Consider the following 21,387-nt stretch of genomic DNA (forward strand, 5'->3'; position numbering starts at 1 on the left):
CAGTTAAATCTAAACATCAATTAAACAAAACCATTTCAGCAAAGTCAAGCAGGTCAACAACACAGCAGCACATAACACCACGATTTCTGGCCTCTTCCCTTTTAAAGACACTGGGCCTTCATCCACGGGAGTATTTACAACTAAACCTTGAAGTCACGAAAGATCATGCTTGCTGTGTATTTCTGAATTTGAAATTGATGACTGAATGAATCACACATGGGATTGGGTTGAAATAACACATGGGATTGCATTGAATCACACATGGGATTAGGTTGAATCACACATGGGTTTGGGTTGAATCACACATGGGACTGGGTTGAATCACACATGGGATTGGGTTGAATTACACATGGGTTTGGGTTGAATCACACATGGGATTGGGTTGAATTACACATGGGTTTGGGTTAAATCTCACATGGGATTGGGATGACTCACACATGGGTTTGGGTTGAATAACACATGGGTTTGGGTTAAATCTCACATGGGATTAGGATGACTCACACATGGGTTTGGCTTGAATAACACATGGGTTTGGGTTGAATCACACATGGGATTGGGTTGAATCACACATGGGACTGGGTTGAATCACACATGGGACTGGGTTGAATCACACATGGGATTGGGTTGAATCACACATGGGATTGGGTTAAATCTCACATGGGATTGGGATGACTCACACATGGGTTTGGGTTGAATAACACATGGGTTTGGGTTAAATCTCACATGGGTTTGGGATGACTCACACATGGGCTTGGGTTGAATAACACATGGGTTTGGGTTGAATCACACATGGGATTGGGTTGAATGTGTTCATGATTTAACCATTAGAAAGAGACCAGACAAAACTGGTATCCATGGGGGAGATGCAAGGCAAAAAATAAAAATTAATAAAAGACGGAGCCAATAGGTTTTTCTTATAGCTTTCCATAAGAATAAGAACATCATATAAACAGTCATACATGGTGGTGGTAGCATGATAGCAGGGGGGTAATTTGCTGCTTCAGGACCTCTGCAACTTGCTATAATTACCTCGCTGTAACAGAACGATATATGAGAAAATGGGAAAGAAATATTTCCAGTCATCAGTGAGTTTCCTAAGGCTTAAGAGCTACTGGATTATAAAGCAAGACAACGATCCGCTGCAGATGTGCATCCACTGAACGGCTTAAAAGAAACAAAGTAAGGTTTCCGAATGACTCGATCCCCATTGCGATGTGTGGCAAGACCTTAAATGGGCAGTTCAGGCTTGAAAGCCGTCCAATTTGCCTGAATAAAATCAATTCTGCAAAGAAGAGAAGAAGAGTGCTACACAGGAAATCCTCCGAAGCAATGTGCAAGACTGAGCTCCAGTTATTAGTCTAATTGTATTGCAATTGTAGCTGTTGATGTTTAAACAAGTCTGGGTGCAGTTTCTTTTGCACAAAGGTCATATAAACGTTATATAACCATTTTCCTCCAGCAAATGAAATTTAAAAAACAATCATTTAAAAACAATGTTTTGTGTTTGTTTGTCCTGTATTACATTTTGTATTTGGATCAGAAACTATTTACAATAATAAATACACAATAATAAAGAAAATCAAGAGGTGGTGAATACTGTACGGTACGGTAACAATGTTCAGAAAACAAATTACCATTCGTAGTCCTGGCGCGTACAGGAGCAGTTGGACAAGCTGACAGGTCGGTCAAAGTCCTCGCCGTTGAAGCAGGTTGCGTGAGGGGAGCGACGCTTGAAGAGCAGCTCACGACCCAGAACGCATCCGTTTCCTCGCTCGTCAGACGGGGACCAGGGCTTATAGTCTCCCTCGGAGCAAGGCACACCTGTATATATATATTTATACATACATATATTACACACATAGACACACACACACACACTATATGTATATATATGTGTGTGTGTGTGTGTGTGTGTGTGTGTGTGTGTGTGTGTGTGTGTGTGTGTGTGTGTGTGTGTGTACACTAGAGGTCTTCACGGGTCCACTTAGATCCGAAAACCAGAGGTCCGACAAGAGACCCGAGCGGGTTCGGGTCTTAAAGTTTCACGTGTGCCTCGGACACGGGTCGGGTATAACAATAGCGGCATCGAGTCTCGGGTAATTTAAAAAGAATGTGTTTTTTATCGAACGGACCTGAGAAGACCTGAAATACTGTATATCGCGTGTGTGCATCGACTCGAGTCCTTTTCCAAACTCTCCTCTGTTTGCCAAGACCGCTTGCGACATGCGGCTGGTGACGTGTGGCTGGCGGTAAGCTAATTTTCGTTGAAACAGACCTGTCAATCAATTTTAAATCCACTCTGTAGCGGTTACTTTAGTGTAGAGTTATGCAACGTTCGCGTCCAGTCGGGTTAAAAAAAAATTGCCAACGGGTCGGGTCGGACTCGGGTCTATTTTTAAAAAAAAATAAAAATTCTGCATGTTGGGTTCGGGTAAAAAGTGCTTCGGGTCGGGTACATTTTTTTTGATATATATACACACACATATACACTATAAATATATATATGTGTGTGTGTGTGTGTGTGTGTGTGTGTGTGTGTGTGTGTGTGTGTGTGTGTGTGTATCACACACTAATATATATACAGTCATGGCCAAAAGTGTTGGCACCCCTGAATATTTCTCACAGAAAAGTATTGCAATTACACGTTCTGCTACACACATGTTTATTTCCTTTGTGTGTAGTGAAACAAACCAAAAAAAATAGAGGCAAATTTGACAATTTCTCACAAAACTCCAAAAAATGGGCTGGACAAAATTATTGGCACCCTTAACTTACCTTAATATTTGGTTGCGCACCCTTTGGAAAAAATAATTGAAAACAATCGTCCCCTTCCTGATATTCTACTCATGTTTCTCACACTTTAATGTTTCAGTTCATCAAACAAATTTAAATATTAGTCAAATATAACACAAGTAAACATAACATGCAGTTTTTAAATGCAGGAACTAACTTGAATGTTTTTTATTATTAATGGCCCTGTGTGCAAAATTGTTTGGTCCAAAATTCCTCCAGTGCAAGTTATCGGAAATGCTTGACTGCAGTTCTTGCTGATAATGGTGTCCTGACCTGTTATTAGGTTTAGGGGACAAGCATTTTTTAACACAGGGCCATGTAGGTTTGGATTTTGTTTTGCCTTAATAATAAAAACCTTCATTTAAAAACTGCATGTTGTGTTTACTTGTGTTATCTTTGATGAATATTTAAATTTCTTTGATGATTCGAAACATGCAAAAAAATTCAAAAAATGAAGAAGGGGCCAACACTTTTTCACACCCCTGTGTGTGTGTGTGTGTGTGTGTGTGTGTGTGTGTGTGTGTGTGTGTGTGTGTGTGTGTGTGTGTGTGTGTGTGTGTGTGTGTGTGCATATATATTATTTTTATATTTTTATTTGTTTTCCTCCCATATGTGGACAATCGTACACTGTTGGAAATGAACATGCAAATACCCTGAGCTACTGCATCCGTCATGCCCATGCCTCAGAAAACTAAAACAGACTAGACTAAAATTTGTCATGTGACGTGACACAAACAATATGAGGCAATTTAATTTCTGATCCGAAACCTAAAAAAAATAGATCCACGGCTGATGCATCTTTTCATCCTCACCGAGTACGTCGCTGACGTTGACCTGCAGGATGAGCCAGCTGTGTGCCTGCTCAGCGTAGGAGCCAAAGATAGTAAAGATTGTGCTCTTCTCGCCCGGCTCGGTCAGCAGCTGGTACACGTAGACGTCCTGCTGGGAGAACTGGAAATCGCTCCATGTTTCACCCTCGTTGGTGCTGAACCTGTACCAGGAACACACCTCAGATAAGCCTCAGAAAAAGGAAAAGTGTGTGTGTGTGTGTGTGTGTGTGTGTGTGTGTGTGTGTGTGTGTGTGTGTGTGTGTGTGTGTGTGTGTTTCCTGCTGTATCATGCGAGTCATCTTTCAAAAGATTTGATTGGATAGTTAGCAGAGACACAGCTCAGGATTGTTGTGCTACATTGTGTATGCATCAACTATATATAAATACATTTAATCATTTTTAGGCATACATTTTTCTTTATACATAAATTTAGGTTAAATGAAACCAGTTATGCATTTTGTTTTTTGATGGATGCACCAAAATGACCACTTTGAAATAAAAGGAAAAAAACTTTCTGTGCCTGTGTGTGTGTGTGTATCTTTTCCATGTTCCTGATTGACATGTCTCAGTTATAAGCAGAAAACACATTAACTCACATTAACGTCCTTAACTCGGGCCAGCAGATGAAAGTCCTGCACTACAGTGAACATTTGATCGTTCAGAGAGATAAACTCCATTATTCCCTGAGTAATGTCTAGATGTTTTGTGACATCCAAAAATTGAATGTTCCTGTGTTGTCGAAAGTGTATGCGGTTTCTAAACCGAGAAACGTTTGCCTTTGGTTGGTTTAAGCTTCCGCTTTAGCTTTAACTAACGGCGTGTACTTTGCCAAATCGAGTTTTAAGGTGAAAAATCAGGATTAGTTAAGTCTACAGTTTTAGTAGCAGTTCCAGAAGTTTATAAAACTTGTTTTGTTTTTTTTATCAAAAGTAATTCCACACAGAAGGCTGTTGTGTTGCTTTGCCCCCTTTTGATTGACAGGATATAATCGGTCCTGATCATTGGCTGGTTTTAATGATTCGACTGAAGCTATAATCCATAACGCTGATTATTGCTCTGATACATCAGTGCATTTTTTCCTTTGTGCGTATCAAACATTAAATACGAACTAAATGTACTTATGTACAGTTATGTTATAACAGGTATGTTATAAATTTTGTGAATGAACTAACTGTTGAAACATCGAGCGACCTGTCCAACCAATCATTTGAGCCAATTAATTGGATTTGCTGCTTTACTGCCAAGAATTGACAAAAATCGCCATTCAATTCTCGTTCTGTCGCTTTGCCACTTGCTTGTGTCGCTGAAATCACAGCTGTGTGTCATGTACAGTACTTAAAAAAAAATGAACGATTGCTTCTTTCGTGCACAAATAGATGTTTATTAATGTGAGTGCAGGGACACAGTAACATAAAGGTTGTTATAATTATTATAAAAACTGTAAGCAATGACTCACTTAAGTGTTTTGGTGGAACCGCCTTGGGAAATAGCCATCAGGATGCCACCGTGGTCCCCCCAGGTGTAGAAGTGAGGACCAGCCAGAGCCTGAAGCCGTTAATGTTAGACTCAGTTAGAGGTGTAATGTTAGGAAGGTATAACGAGTAAACTTAGCAATACTAAGTTATACTGTACCTCTCTCCACCTGGCTCCGGCACTGCTCGAAACATACACGTTGGGTTTGTTAGCCAGATTCTTTCCCACAGATCCTGATAGAGCGAAGTGAGCATGAAAGGGGAAAAGGGAAGCAAGGAGTCAATACTAATAACATGCGGCTAACATGTTTAGGCACACAAGCATAACAGTGGGAAATAAATATATATATAAATATCCTAAAACTATGTACACACTGGTCAGTTTCTGCAGCAGCCTAACAAATATATAATGTGTGAACTGTTCAAGAGCCTGAAGAATGAGCAGAATATAAAAATACAAATGTTCTTCTTAAAAATTGTTATTCTTGTTGATAGTTTAAATAAATGGAATATATTTTGTTTTATTATCAGTTTAATTCAATTTTTTTTCTTATTATTCTTATTGATAGAAATTCATTTTTATTAAAGAAGGCAAAACATTTTTATTTTATTCTAGTTTAAAAGTACTAAGAAAATGATTTCTGTAAAAAAAAAAAGACAGAATAAAATGTAATATAGAATTACATGAAAACAGAATCCCAAAAAAAAGAAACATTTATTTTAATATATTTAAATTAGAAACAATATTGAAAAAACATAAAACTAGAAATATATAACGTATATCACATCATAAGTTTTAGCGTATTTTATATTATTTAATGGTGCTGCAGAATTCTTGAATTTGACTGGCCAGAAGATGTTTTTGTATTATTTCCCTATAACAGCAAAATTCTCGAATCTGATTGGTCAGAAGATGTTTCTGTATTAAGTTTTCTGTATTCATTTCCAATAGCATCAGCTTAAAAGTACAGCACCTGCAAACTTTGGATTTTAATTTAGTATAAATGAATACAGGGTGTATCCTGCCTTGATGCCCGATGACGCCTGTTAAATTTAGCATCCTGACTCATTACGGAAAGAACTTGGGTTAAGAAAATGGGTTAATGTGCAACAGTTTCCGTTATCAACAGCAAAGAAAGAAGATAAATCAGAAATATACAAACAAATGGGAACGCTTCACAATAAAGTAGTGATGTGTGTTGGATGTGTGTTTGCTGGTCTGGATTTTAAACTGTGGTACAAACAAATTACCAAAAAGCATTACCAATGCATAAATAAATTTCTCGCAATCTTCTCAATTGTCAATATGAGTTTGCTCGAGAATACAAATAAACTTCACTTCCACTGCCACATGCTGTAAGAATCCAGCCCACAAACCCGCACAGGAAATAGAGACAGGAAGTAAAAAGCTTTATCAGATCCATGACATGTTCGCCCTAAACACTCACTACTAGATGCCTGGCTGTGATCTTCAGGCAAGAGTTAGGCTGTTGCCTACCTACACATCTACACGTCTTAACTTCAAATGGCCCAACCAGAGCCTTGGAGGCGAAATCGATCTGACGTTTCACAGACAACACCTCCAGCGCTCGCTGACTCAAGACACAAACAAGAGGTTTTACACAATATCCTGTTTACGCTACCTGAATTTTATATTACAGCTGCGTTAAGCATTTTTTTTCCTTCCTGTATATCATAAACACATAAGCACAGAGGAAGCTGCTTCAAACTTCAAGCTGAAGTTCTCTGGATACTGGATGATGTCCAGGGGTATGTGTGAACCCCAAAATGCCATGTGTATGTGGGTATGTGTGTGTTAATTAGTCTGTGGCAAAAACAGCAATAATTAGCGCATCTGTGTTTGAGCGATAGCACCCAAAGTGGGCCGACATCTTCGCAAAGCCTACTCCTTTGCTCTCTGATAATGAGAATGCTGCTCATTATATAATAATCATTTAATTAAAGAGCCGGCTGCTGCTGGCAAATGCAGAAAGACAAAAAGAAGAGAGAGAAGGGGGGGGAGAAAGTGTGTGCCCTTGAGACAAGCAGAGAGGAAAGTCGATGTCTTCCAGCAGGCGTGAACATGAGGAAGCATGCTCCAGAGCAAATGCACACTCATCCCCTATCATTACACTGAGCATGGAGTGTTTATTAAGCTTTGGTAGAAGCACGTGTTTGCTAACAGAAACACATGCGCACATGCACACACATGCACGGCTTGGAGTTCAGGTATCGAAATGTCAAGAGAAATCTTTGCAGGATGTGAGGGCGGTTGCTGGTCACATGACCCACCTGTTGCCATGATGAGGCCAGGTGCAGACTCTTTGCTCAGAATGGGCATCCTGCGAAGCTGAATATTCAACAACTGACTCCAGCGCTGAGCCAAGTGCAAGGAACAACCTTTAGAAATCTGCAGATGAGAGAGAGAGAAAACAGGAGGTAAAACACAGCAGGTAACAAGCAGCCTCGTTCTGATTTCTTTACTTCATGTGTGCCTCAAACGGTTCCATTGTCTTCTATACGGTGCTTTGCAAAAGTATTTATACCAACTGGACTTTTCCACATTTTGTCACGTTACAACCACAAACAGTTTGTGGCTATTTTGCAAAGAAAAATGGGCAAAACAGTTCACTCCCTAGGATGAATATAAATGCACGCTACACTTTTCAGAAACCTTAGCAGCAAATCTTTATGTCCAGTAGGTTGTAAAGTAACCACATCAACTTTGAGAACTGACTGTTAACTCGCCTAAAACATCCCACTGAAGAATCGATGTTCTTCACTTCACCTGTCAGTGGCTTTAATGTTAGAGCTATGAAAATAACAGACTATAATTCAATTCAATTCAATTTATTTGTATAGCGCTTTTAACAATTCCATTTGTCTCAGCAGCTTTACAGAAGTATGGAAACAGAAGAGAGAGAAAAAGAAATAAACATCTAAGAAGAAAAAGAAGAAAAAAATAATTATACAAATAAATGAATGAACATATACAATTAAAGTTGAAAATTGATTTAAAAAAGATTCACTTAAACTTAAAATACTATATCTCTATCCCTAGCCGGGGGTGACGGTGGCAAGGAAAAACTCCCTGAGAGTTGAGGAAGAAACTTTTAGAGGAACCAGGCTCAAAAGGGAACCCAACCTCATTTGGGTGACACACTACAGTAAATAGTGTAAATGTAGTGTAAAAGTTTATAATAGTGCGACCGAGAGCTCCTGAGGAACTAATGGGTCATCATAAACTCTGTGTTCAGCACAGACCTGACTGCTGATAAAAACCAGACCATACAGCTAACTGACAATAGGTTAAACCTAAAAGTGAAAATGGAGTAATTAACATTAAAGACACCCCAACTACTCTACTCTGGTCTGGTCTTTATCAGCAATCATTTGCAGACTCTGGCAGGAAGGAATTAGTGTTGGGTCTGTGCTGAACTCAGAGTTTGTGCTGAGCCATTAGTTCCTCAGGAGCTCTCGGTTACACAATTATAAAGTGTTGTACAAAGGACATTATTTACTGTATTTACATTATTTCCTGTTCAGTTTCACCTAAAAGAGGATGAGGTTCCCTTCTGAGTCTGGATCCTCTCAAGGTTTCTTCCTCATATCATCTCAGGGAGTTTTTCCTTGCCACCATTGGCTGTGGCTTTATCATTAGCGATAGATGTTAGAGATATATAGTATTTTAAATGTTAAATTAATCCTTTCAAATGAATTTAAATGTATGCATTTATATATTTATTTATTTATTTGTTCTGTTTCTACACTTCTGTAAAGTTGTTTGAGACGATGTGAATTGTTAAAAGCGCTATACGACTAAATTGAATTGAACTACTCGACATTTAAGATCTACTCAAGGAAAAACAACTTTACTACCGTATTGCAAAAATGGGAAAGATTCTCATGAGAAATGGTTCATGACCTGAGGTAAAAGTCAACATTTAAAACACTGAACTTAAAATATGGTAAGCTCTGCCCTCTGTCATTATCAAAGTCTCCAGCACACGATGTCTGCACCACACGTGTAAGCTCTCGTCTATGTTTTGATGATGCTGAGATTTAGATCATTACTAACTAAACTTGTTGCTCATGTTGTTTTGGGGAACTATATAGAGTATGTATGGCTTTTAGGCAAAAACAATCCAATATTTCTATTTTTAATTAATTAATTTTTCTTTTCTTTTTTTTTTTTGTAGGTTTATAATTCAGCCAGGTTTTCCCCAGTTTCATTTATTTCCATTGTCCTTTATCTCTCTACATCAGCAGAATGGATCAGATGGAAGCCATTTTAATGTAAACAGAATTTCAGTTTTTTTTTTTTACACTAAAAGAGTCCGTGCTAAAACTTTGTTGGTTTGCTTTGTGCATCAGCTAATAAGCAAAGCATCCTCACCACTTCATCGTACAATTCTAACACCCACACTCACACTAAGAAGCCACATTTTGACACAACAGCAACTGTAGATGCTTCTGTGCTGTTTGTGCTACCTGGCAATCGATGGAGCCCCCGAGGCTGTCGTAATTTGGCGGCTGCAGCAGCTCCCAGGTGCCGCCTTTGTCGAAGGTGATCACTGATCGCATGTTGTCTTCGCTGAGTGAGCCGTTGATAAGCGTGGCCACGAACACGCCGCGCAGCCCTTCCACACGGTGCAAGTCTGCAAATGGCTCGTTGGCAAAGTACCTACACACAAACACACGTTCTGCTGAACAAGGTGACGTTTGAAAAGGGCAACACCGTGAGCGTAGCAGCTCATTTACATATATATTGTCAGCTGCATCGCTTCAAATCTGTCCTTTGGTGAAGGAGAAGGAGTGCTGGAGTCTGGATGGTGATGCAGGATACCTTCCTGACCTACCTCTGAGCTGCATGGTAGAGCCATGCATCTGAATCCTGCTGGCAGTAGAGGACATTGACGTAATGTTCAAGGACAAATAGAAATAGCGCATACACAGCACCAGGCCTAGTACTAATTAGAGTGTCTATTTGATAAACTGAGGGCAGAATATTTTTATTGGCTTTTAATAAACAGCAAGGCCACCAATAATAAATAACAGCAAAAACTCGGTGTTTTGTAAGACTTGGGGTTTTGTAACAAGAAGTCAAGAACATAGCAAGTCAAAAAGCTTGAATGTAAAATTGCCTGTTGTTAATGATGAAATGTTCAATATCAGTGATCAAAGTACAGTGCATCGGATTGGTACAGGGTCACATGGTAACCCCCATCCACATGGTGGCCTCAGTGAGGACATAATGTTCTCACATCAGAAAAGGGAAAAGATTAACACAAAATTAACACAAAGCAGTAAATGCGCTCTCTCTCTTTCTGTCTCTGTGTCACAGTCTCTCAGTCTCACTGTCTGCCTCTCTCCCCGTCTCTCTCCCCGTCTCGCTGTCTCTCTCCTTTTTTATGTCTCCCTCTCCCCCTCTCTCCTTTTTTCTGTCTCCCTCTCCCCTTCTCTCTCCTTTTTTTTATGTCTCCCTCTCCCCCTCTCTCCTTGCTCTTTCCCTCTCTCTCTCTCTTCATCTCACTGTATCTCTCTCACTGTCTGGCTCCCTCTCCCCTCTCTCTCTCTCTCGCTCTCTCTCTTCCATTCTGTCTCTTTCTTGTTGTCATCCCCCACACACAGATGATTAAATTAAAATAGTTTGAAGTGCAGTATGAGTCATCAAATTATTTGTCCACTTTCTGAGAAATGATAAAAAGGAAAATTAAAACAGGACACATAGCCAGGTTCGCTAACAAGCTACTGGTCGATCTAAATTTTCTTATTTGGGGAAAAAATGTCATCCAAAGCTATATTTTTTCTGGTTAATACAGGAATCTGGGTGACAGAACTTTACGGGATGTGATTTACTTTCACCATTCTGCTAGTAAAAAAAGTAAACTTTTAGGTATTTTTCTTTAATCTAGATTCATTATCTGTGATCCATGTTGCTTCTGAAGAAATAACTTATAAGAAAATAGAAATAATTATAGGGTGTGTCTCAGTCAGCTCCCTAGGTGTTGAAGCAATATATTGTGTACGTCAGCGGTGACCAATCTTATCCACGAAGGGCCAACCAAGCAGAAGCCACACCTGATTCCACCTGTTTAACCAGTTGTTCTTGGCTTTTAGTAAACTCTGGTGTGGCTTCTGCTTGGTTGTTATGGAAACCTGCACCCAGGTAAGATTTCCGGGTAAGATTGGACACCGCTGGTGTATATGATCTGGGGCATTGGTAAGTTATTTTTAAAAGTTTAAACAGCTATCATCTACAGTTATCCCCACTTCCTCCATTTTATTTGCATTCTTCCTGGATGAAGCAGCCATATTATAGTCTGGTTTAGAATCTGTTCACAAATTCGCTCAGTGACCTAGATAAGCTTAAAAAAAAAAAATTAAATAAAAAAAACTGCTCCCAAAAGCAAATTCCTTTGTCACCTTTACGCTCCTTTTGGCTGCATTTTTTTTTTTTTGCATTCCAAAAAAATTAATAAATAAGTTGAGGCTGAGAGCTATGCTGTAGGTTTGAACTGAACTGAAATAATCTTGTTCTTCTGAGCAATGTTACTCATTGCTGAGAAATCCAGCATAAAGAACAATTAGATGTCTAATTTTAGAATAGGGGTGTGTGTGTGTGTGTGTGTGTGTGTTTCTGATGGAACGCAGCATTACCTAATGAGGGTGTTGCTTCCTGAACCCTCAGGGCTGTAATACAGCACATTCTCCAAAGAGAGGGAAAAGGCGAGTCCCTGCGTGTCTGAGATGTACAGGTGTGTTACGTTGTTGTTGTGGTTCACACACACAAACACCTGATCCTCTGAGGCATCGGCTATGTAATATTCCTGTAAGGCACGCAGAGAGAAGGTCATGTGACGTGACGTGTCAATCAGACAAACGTCTATTACCTAAGCTGTTTATTCTTGACATTGGTCCTGAATTATTCCAGGGGTTTCAGAAGACACGGGGCAGGGGTACTCACAGTGATAGGGTGGCGAGTGTTAAACTGAGCCGCTCTCATGGGCTGGCGGTTGTAGGAGACCCACAGCTGTACCGATTGTGGCTCGTGGCTCCCGAGCAGCGTCTGTATGAACAAAAACACACAATCACACAATCTGCAAACTGGCATAATAAAATAAATACAGAAAATAATGCAGGTGTACTGTTACTGTCAGGAAAAACCACCAAGATACAATTTTGGAAACAGCTCCATGTTCTTCAGACACTCAATCTCCTCCCTAACTTCCCTGGTTACGCAATATTAAGATGAATTGCGCAATTACTAGTGAACTAAAACCCTTTTTGTATCTCTCACTGGCTCAGAGGGTTCTGCCGTTCAAAATATGAGAACTGTTAATGTTGCCAAGTTCAAGTTCACCAGTCCAGCCTGAAGACTAAAGTTACTGAAGATACCACCCAAAAAATATTGTCCACCTATAACATAGACAAAAATATTTCAGAATTCCTCTTATATACTGCAACAATTTGCCAAATTACAATATGTGTAATGCTGAACATCCATGAAACAAATTCCTGTCACCATTAAGGTTAAGGATCTGGGTTACTGATCAGTATGTTGGCGATTCAACACCCACCACTACAAAGCTGCCACAACTGGGCCCCTTGAGTAAGGCCCTTAGACCTCCCTGCCTCAGGGGCTCTGTATCATGGCTGATCCGGCACTCTGACCCCAACTTCCTAACAACTGGAATAAGTGAAAGCAATCAAAAAGAATTTCATTGTGCTGTAATGCACATGTGACAAAATAAAGCCTGTACCTTTTCTATATTCATATTCCCATACTGATATAATAAGTACATCAGCTGCTAGTTGTCAAGACTACACAGGGTTTATAGCATCATCCCGGATTAGCAGCTCAAGCTTAAAACCCCCACAAGATGGTAGTGGAAGCCTGAGCCAAAAACACACACACATACATATGAGAGAGAGAGAGAGAGAGAGAGAGAGAGAGAGAGAGAGAGAGAGAGAGAGAGAGAGAGAGAGAGAGAGAGAGAGAGACTTATTTCTCCAAAGTGCAGGGTATTGAGAAAGCCATGAGCCTGACAGGCTGCAAACTATCTGGCCAGCATTAATGAATTTCCCCCCGATGAAGCAGAAAAGCACTTCTTGTTCTCTGGTGGAAGACAGAGCATGCAGTGTCGCAGCTCTCTCGGACCCTCTCGTCACGGTCCTAGCATCCATCGCCCTGATTTATCTGGCTGTTAATAGCCATCTCCGGGAACAGACTGCAGTGGTGTCGCAGGCAGCCAAAACACAATCTGGCTTTAGAGAGCAAGGAAGGACGGCAAAAAAGAGCAGGGGGTTTTTTTTTTGTTTTTTTGTAAAGGGCCTTGGTTGCTGAGAGAGCAGGAAGAGAAAGAGCTGGGAGCATGGTAACGACAGCTTAATCTGACAAAGAGGACAAGCTGGGTTTGAATATGCAAAACTGACACAGCTATGAGGAGCCAAGAGACTGGTGCAAAGGAGAGACTGTGTGTTCCTCTAGCTGTCTGATCCTTATTCAGTCCAACTGACCAGACCAGACAGGGCCAAGTCCAGATCATTTTCTAATGGTGGTGCGTATACGCTTCCAAATACGCAAGGGTCCGTGCTGGACGAGTTCCAATACCACACACCTGACACCTACGCTCTTTCTGAAGTGCTTTGTTCTTCTAAACCAGCTCACACAGAACTGTATTAACTCGAATACCTCTACAAAAGCATGTAACACACACACACGGGTGTGGTCCAAGTCTGAGAATTGATCTCACTTGCCAATGAGAATTTGTGTTTGAATTCCGACCCGTCTGCCAGCTCATGAATAGAGCTGATTCTTGCAGACTTGCTGAATATTTGGCTCCTAGAGGCACTTTTCCTTCATTGTGGGACAGGCTTTTATGTCGGAAAACAAGAGCCTTACTGTGCTGGCAAGCTCTGCGGACCAGAGAGACCTGACTCACGGGTAGGAGCTCGAGCTTGTAGATATCTGCAGCTTTATGAGGCTGTGTGAAAGTTTAAGTGTGTGTGTGTGTGTGTGTGTGTGTGTGTGTGTGTGTGTGTGTGTGTGTGTGTGTGTGTGTGTGTGTGTGTGTGTGTGATGTGACCTGCAAGCTCAATTAGCAAGCCTGTGTCCCAATGTAGCTGCCCTGGTAACAATCGACAATAATAGCATAGTACATACAGTACATTTGGAAGTGGAAGTACAATAATGAATACTTCAGTTGGTGTTTTTTTTTTACTTGGAATTAAACAAAAGTGGGGCACTGAGAAGCAGAGAATGAGATGCTCATATTACACTCCAGAAACATTAACAATATTTTTAAAGGATCATATATAAAAAGGGGACAACCATTGGACTACTGATAAGAAGGTTGCGAGTTCAAATCCCATGTCCACTAAGCTTCCACTGCTGGGCCCCTGAACAAGGCCCTTAACCTTCAATTGCTGAATAATATGAGATAAAAATGTAAGTTGATCTGGATAAGGCTGTCTGCCAAATGTCTTGAATGTGAGTATTCTTCTTTTTTCTTTTTTTTAATTTCTAGGGAATTAATTAATCTTTTATGCTTCTTGGTGCCTAAAGGTCCCTGTAATATTCCTATTCATTATGGTAATCCTATTAGGAGGCCCAGGACATATGAAAAAGTGAGGCAGAGCAATATAGAAAGGGAAACACAAAAAGACAGACGATTCCTCGAATCCTGTTAATACACCCTGACTGGCTAGTGACTCCAGTCGTGGCTGAATAATGATGCTCCTGTCTCCAAAAGACATAGAGCCAGAGCCAGAGCCAGAAAAAAAAAAAAAACATCTCTGCTTGGGACAAGCCAACTGGGTCATATGAGCCTGAAGCCAGTCCCAAAACGTGCCCAAAAAGTCTGTCATTGTTGAATTGATCATGGAAACATCTCCAGCCAATATCTCTATTCTGGCGGAGTGTTCTGAGCAGCTTGATCTCGTCTAGACGTCCTTGTAACTTCCCCGTATTCTCTTATTTAAATATCAACTGCAATTATTGTAAATCCATCAGGTCACAGAGAAAAGCTATAAAGAGTTGAAATTCATAGCCATATGTCGTATGAAACAAAGTGGTACGTTTAGCACTTAAACGGGACGAGGTACTGTATATCTGTCGGGCCTTCTGTGTTATTCAAAGAGCCTTCTCCCTTCCTCCTTGGCAGGGATGTCGGATCCTGAAATCCTACAATCAGTGTCTACAAATAGATCCGTGGCTTTGAAACATTGCACAAGCTATAGTAGTTATGAAACCTCACATTTGTGTATGTGTGCACACTTCTTGGCATGAGCGCTAAGAAGCGTAGCGCTGACAACATGACCATATGGTCACACGGGTTAGTGGAACGCTGGTAAGTGGTGCATGAGTAGTTGAAGATGCCCTGGGGAGAGCAAACCACACGTTTGATGAAAGCCCATAGATCTGTTACCTCACAGAAGCAACAACAGTCATCTACTCTTTTCAACAGCTCGCACATAACACGCTATTCGTTAAGGTGTTTGGGAAACTGCTTGTAATGTCAGAGACGGCAGTATCCCACGCAGGAGAGATCTCAGCCTGATCTGACCCACCGATGCTGGATTGGGTTCGACAGACGAGCGTTCTGAGGTTTATTTTAACAGTCCAAATGTTTACCGCAGGGCCACACTTGGGTAAGAGCCAGTGTATACACAGGCATGAGTAACCACAAAAAATTTGGGGATAAACAAACCCTCGGAGGCAGGAATCCACTAAGGATAACAAACCAACTCGGGGTTTTAAAAGTTATAAACATAATGCACAATTGTTTTATTCCCAAGTGCTCTGCAGTGATTTTTTGGTTAGATGTCAGTTTCGTTTTACAAGAGCTGCGATGTAAAGAGGCAGCCAAGAGAATATTCAAAAAGCCTTGGATGGGTAAAGTGTTTTTTTCACAGAATCTGGCATTCTCAGAAGGAACCCTAAACACAAAACGCTCCATTTAGCTGCATACAACCGCTGAATCTAACCGTAGTGTCACTGCCGAAGTGCAAAAGCTCAGTGGTTATCACTGCTGTAGTCAATGCTGAGAACTTCAGATTTCCAGACCTCTCCAAAAGTATTGGAAAAGCAGCGCTTATTTTTATTCTTATTCCCGCTCCGCAGTGAAGACATTTGAGTTTGAAATCAAAAGGAACATGAGATCAGAATTTCAGCTTTCATTTCCTGAGTTGTAGATTTAGATGTCTTTAATAACTATAAGAGCGTGGCACCTTCATAGCTTTTTTAATTCTTCTGTTTTGTACAGTGTTGTATGTCGGTCACGCCACACTCCACAGTGGTGCTTAATGACTCGTATGAAAGTAGACACTTTTACAGAATCTATATTGTATTTCTTTTTACCTAACCAACTAGGGGGAATAAAATTGAAGTAAAAATATATATACATATATAAAAATATATATATATATATATATATATATTCCGGACGATAAAAGAGGTCAGTTGTTTAAGCTACTAGAAAACGTGTGATAAGTGGACGTAGCAGAATGCTAGCAGAACGCTAGTGCTCTGGTTTAAAAGAAAGAAGAAGAAAAAGTCAGAAGCATTGCACAAGCATTGGGAATAGCTAATACAATTATGGATGTCCTGGTGTACTAACAAGCAGACATCGAACAGGTCACCAAAAAAAAAACAGCAGCTGTTGATGACGGAAACAGTGTGAGAGCTGTGAAAAAAAAAAAAGATTTCATAAAGCATTTTTCTTTCATTTCCATCACCATGCATTAAATGTAGTAGGCAGCTGCTTCCACTGACAGTGTATTTATACAACATTTACATATTTTACTATAAAGCCTGCTTGAAGAGTACTGAGACAGACAGAACTGCATGTTTTCATCTAATCTTCTACAGTATGCAACTAATAACTTTATTCAATGTCTTATTTGTAGCAGAAACCATCACAACTATCTACAACTACAATCACTACAACTATCTCTTCTGGACAATTTATGAGCACAAAACATATGATTGCAGTTTTTGTGAGGATTGTGATCTGTTTCTGCTGCAAATCAACCACCACAGAGACAGCCGAGATCTCCTGCCTGCTCGGTGTGTACATCATGGAGGACATCGCATGTGCCCTTAACGTTGACTTTCAGCTAAAAAACACAGAACCGGCCCCTTGTTCTATCCTGAATAAATCCTTAATTCATTCTAGAGGATCAGATTGAGAACACTGAGCAGCTGTGAGCTTAAAAATCACTTGGGTTTACTCCATCGCCTCCAGAAACCCTGCATTTGCAAAGCCCTGGCCTCCAGGACAAGCAGTTTTTTTGCAAGTCTAACTGGCTACTCCATGTAAAATAAATAAATAAACAAACAAACAAACAAACAAACAAATAAATAAATAAAACGAACTCTTTGGGGGGGGGCACCCACTAAACAAATAAATAAATAATTACTTGCTAAAAAAAGAATTTTGCTTCATATAAAAATAAAAAAAATAATAAACTTATTGTAAAACAAACAAACAAACAAACAAACAAATGTAAAAATAAGGTATTGTAAAAAATATCCAACTAAAATAATTAAATTAATAAATAATTGCTTCTTTTATAAAAAAAAAACAACCCTTAATTCATATAAAATAAACAAACAAATAAATAAATAACATTATTTAATAATATAAAGCAAATAAATAAATAAATAAATAAATAAATAAATAAATAAATAAATAAATACTTCTTGATACAAAGTTTGATTCATTGAAAATGTGATTTAAGGGTTTAAGTCATTTTTATTTAACTGGCCAGCTTGTGTAATTTGCATGCACAGAAGATGTACAATCGATGTGCTTATGTATGTATGTGTGTTTTGTGTTAATATTATGCACTCAGTACGTTTTGAGAGAGTTCTTCATGAGTCTCTTGTTTTGTCCTGAGCAGTTTGACTACAAACTTCAGAAAAAACCTCCAGCTCCTACACATTTTTCGTGTTCCAGCATCTTTCAATCTGTATATTTCCATCAACAGTTTTATCGCATCCATCTCTACACATTGAGGACGTCTGAGGGACTCGTCCAATATAAACTACAGCAAAAGTTATAACATTAACATTCACTGATGCTCTTGAAGGCAACACGATGCATTCAGAGCCAGGGGGTGTAAACATTTGAACAGGATGATTGGTGTAAATTGTCACTATTTGTCATTTAGATAAATTATTATCAAGATTTTTTTTCCATTCCTTCCCTCAGAAGCTACATAAGATGTTTACATCAATCATATTGTCCAAAAGTTTACACACACACACACACACACACACCCCCCCCTTGATCCTCCAGGACTAACAAGAGACTCACAAAAAACTGAGTTACTCCTCCAACAGTTAATCCTCCAGGTAACAACACATGAGCATGTATAGACTTGTTTTTTGTGTGTGTAAATTCATTTATTAAGACTATATATAACCATCTGTTATTAGAACCTTATTCATGGGAGAAATAAAAAAAAATGCTATTTTTATTATCTCTCTTTTTTGTTCAGCATATACTGCATTGTTCAGGTTTGTCTGGAATCAATTTCTAGCTAATCATTTGTTCTTCCCCAAAACGGTCAGCCATGCATGTGATGTGAGTGTTACATATTAGACAGACTCGCACATTGTAGTGCACTTTATAACACAACATTATCTTCTTAACTGCATGTATGTTTAAAATGCTGCTACTCTGACAGCCTACAGTGAGTAAACATGCAGAAGTGCTTACTAGGCAAAAATATCTATGTTTAGCTCATCTCTTGCACAGAATGCCACCCATGCTATCCTAATGAGGTTCCTATATAGTATTTGTAGTGTTCACTCCAGTAAATTTACTATATTCTATTTAATTTAACAGCATGAGTGGCTGCGCTCTGCCGAGCAGATCTTACCCTGGTTGTTGTAGCGAACATGTACTTGTCTCGGAGCTGAAAGCTGTCCACTCTTTCCAGAATGATGTGTCGGTTTTCTTCGCTCTGGAAGAAGTCTGTGCTGCTGAGAATACTGGAGACACCCTGGGGTTCGTGCCTCTGGACCAGCACTGTGGTCGGGCTGTCGTACGGCTCGACTCCCCTAAGAGAACACACACGGTTTTGGCAAATTACAACAGATGTTCAAAGACGATCGACAACAACAACAAAGGAGGAAACAACATGAAGGATAAAAATGCGCAGATTCTTCCCGCATGTCGAAGCTCCAGCTGTGAGAAACCGTTATGAGTCTTTTAGCACTTAACTCGATTTCCGCATGAACGTCTCCTAAAAGGTGCCTTGTTTAGCAAACACGACATGCATCACTTAACATCAGCTTATCTTTATTGGACAAATAGAAAGAACAATAAACATCACGGATGGAAGAAGTATGTGAAAACCTGGAGGACAACCACCTCGAAATATGGAGTCGAGTGCTGCAACGAGCTCAGCTGTAGTTTCACCAAAGTGTGGGGGAAAAAATCCGATTTTTTTTTTTCTGCTACATTTTCTAGCGCAATACTGAAATCTAACATCCTCTAACCACAACTTAAGCCCAGTTTGTGAAGAATCATGCAACTTTTCCGGATGAGTTATTACTGTCTGAGCTTTAATCATGACCATTTTCCTTTATTTTGTTCAGAATTACCAGAAATCCTAACTTAAAGGTGTTCAAGAAAAAAGTTCTATTCATGTTAAATAGGTTTGCCTCTAATTCTAGACCAGGGGTGTCAAACTCAAATTCACAGTGGGCCAAAATATAAGACTGAGATAAAGTCTGGGGCCAAACTGAATATTTATTGAAAAATTAACTGCAACTGATATGTAATGTTCAACCTTTTTCATACGGAAACAAACTTAAGTTTTGCTTAAACACAGGATTTGGAACAACCACAGCTTTATATTACAAACACACAAGAAATTAAATTCGAAATAAAAGACACATCATTGGTGTTCATTCCGCAAACTTTCACCATACACTTTATGACAAACTCTCCCTCATTAAAGGGCCGGGCAGATTTTGCTGTCTCTGCTGCCACAATAAAGCTTTACAGCCTTTACAGCAGCTTCACTTTTAGATTTTGCTTTCATGAACATAGTCTGTCGGGAAACCAGACTTTTTTTCATCTCCTCCACCTTCTGGAGCTTCTGCTTTACGTCCAGGTCCTTATACTTCTCATAATGTTTCGTTTCATAGTGTCTTCTTATGTTATATTCTTTAGTTACAGACACGTTGGCTCCGTTAGCACACAAGACAAACACTGTCCTTTATATTCGTGAACAGATAATCTGCCTCCCTCCTGTCTTGAAAGCTCCTATTGTCTTTCGTTTGGCCATTTTTGTGGAGGGTGCAATTAACTTGCCCGATGTGACTGTAACATGATTGTTAAGGACTGTCAACAGAGAATGAGAAGCGCTTGCTGTTCGTGACTACGCGTCAACACAGTGGCAATGCATTCTGGGATTTGTAGTATTAGTGGAGCATGCGGCTAACCAGCTGTAATGCACATTTGATATGATCTCGCGGGCCAAATATAATTACACCTCTGTTCTAGAGAATTGGGAAGACATATTAGGATTGATATTAGAAGATTAGTGATCATGCAGCCTGCCATCATATGTGCAACAATTTTACAGTAAATTATCTGCACTGATAAAGGATCAAAACAGTTTAAGCAACTCAGAGAGAGAAAGAGAGAGAGAGAGAGAAAAAAAAGATCGAAAATATTTTCTTTTATTGTTTCTATGAATTTTACTATTTCTTTTTATCTTAAACTTTTTTTTAATCATGATTATTAAGGTATAGGGTTTTCTTTGCTATTACTCCCCTTACTTGTGCTGCTGTGGCAACTTCCCTTTGAATTTCCCTTATGAAAGAATCATAAAAGTACATCTCACGAATTATATGGGTTCACATACCTATTTTTCTAGCAATTACCTTTTTATCAGGAAGGAAAGAGAACTGTATAATTCTACATGCTGTAAGAAACTCTTAAAACTGGATTTACTTCCCCCTTATGTTTTTTTTTTTTTTTTTTTAATACATTTCTCCACACACCACACAGACCCGAGCTAAGGGCCATGAAGCTCCCTGTGTAAATGATTCAGCACAGTAAGCTTAAGGTTTGAGTCATGGCTTCAGAGACCCTGGAGCCCTGAGATTAACTCTCTTGCTCCCTAGCACAAGGATCCTGCTTCCCTCCTATTGTAAACACACCGGCTTGTTTGTTGTGTCTGGTTCTGACAGGTCCTAACAAATATAAAATGTTTAGACTGAAGAGACAAGAACACAGACTACAGCTCCACCCGGGCTCCACCTGTTT

The 21,387-nt window shown here is 39.6% G+C and overlaps 1 protein-coding gene across 2 annotated transcripts in view; it reads right to left on the reverse strand.

The window, feature by feature from the left end:
- sorl1 (sortilin-related receptor, L(DLR class) A repeats containing) overlaps positions 1–21,387 on the reverse strand; it is a 75,872-nt gene that overhangs the window by 25,702 nt on the left and 28,783 nt on the right. For both annotated transcript variants that reach the window (XM_047820460.1, XM_027174070.2), the window contains exons 6-14: positions 18,986–19,166; positions 12,063–12,164; positions 11,756–11,925; positions 9,587–9,779; positions 7,388–7,505; positions 5,256–5,329; positions 5,080–5,168; positions 3,606–3,784; positions 1,635–1,821 (exon numbers count right to left, since the gene is read on the reverse strand). In XM_047820460.1, coding sequence (XP_047676416.1) covers positions 1,635–1,821; positions 3,606–3,784; positions 5,080–5,168; positions 5,256–5,329; positions 7,388–7,505; positions 9,587–9,779; positions 11,756–11,925; positions 12,063–12,164; positions 18,986–19,166 — 1,293 coding nt within the window. The remainder of the gene's footprint in view (positions 1–1,634; positions 1,822–3,605; positions 3,785–5,079; positions 5,169–5,255; positions 5,330–7,387; positions 7,506–9,586; positions 9,780–11,755; positions 11,926–12,062; positions 12,165–18,985; positions 19,167–21,387) is intronic.

Source organism: Tachysurus fulvidraco, chromosome 11 (genome assembly GCF_022655615.1).
Source record: "Tachysurus fulvidraco isolate hzauxx_2018 chromosome 11, HZAU_PFXX_2.0, whole genome shotgun sequence".
Taxonomy (NCBI): domain Eukaryota; kingdom Metazoa; phylum Chordata; class Actinopteri; order Siluriformes; family Bagridae; genus Tachysurus; species Tachysurus fulvidraco.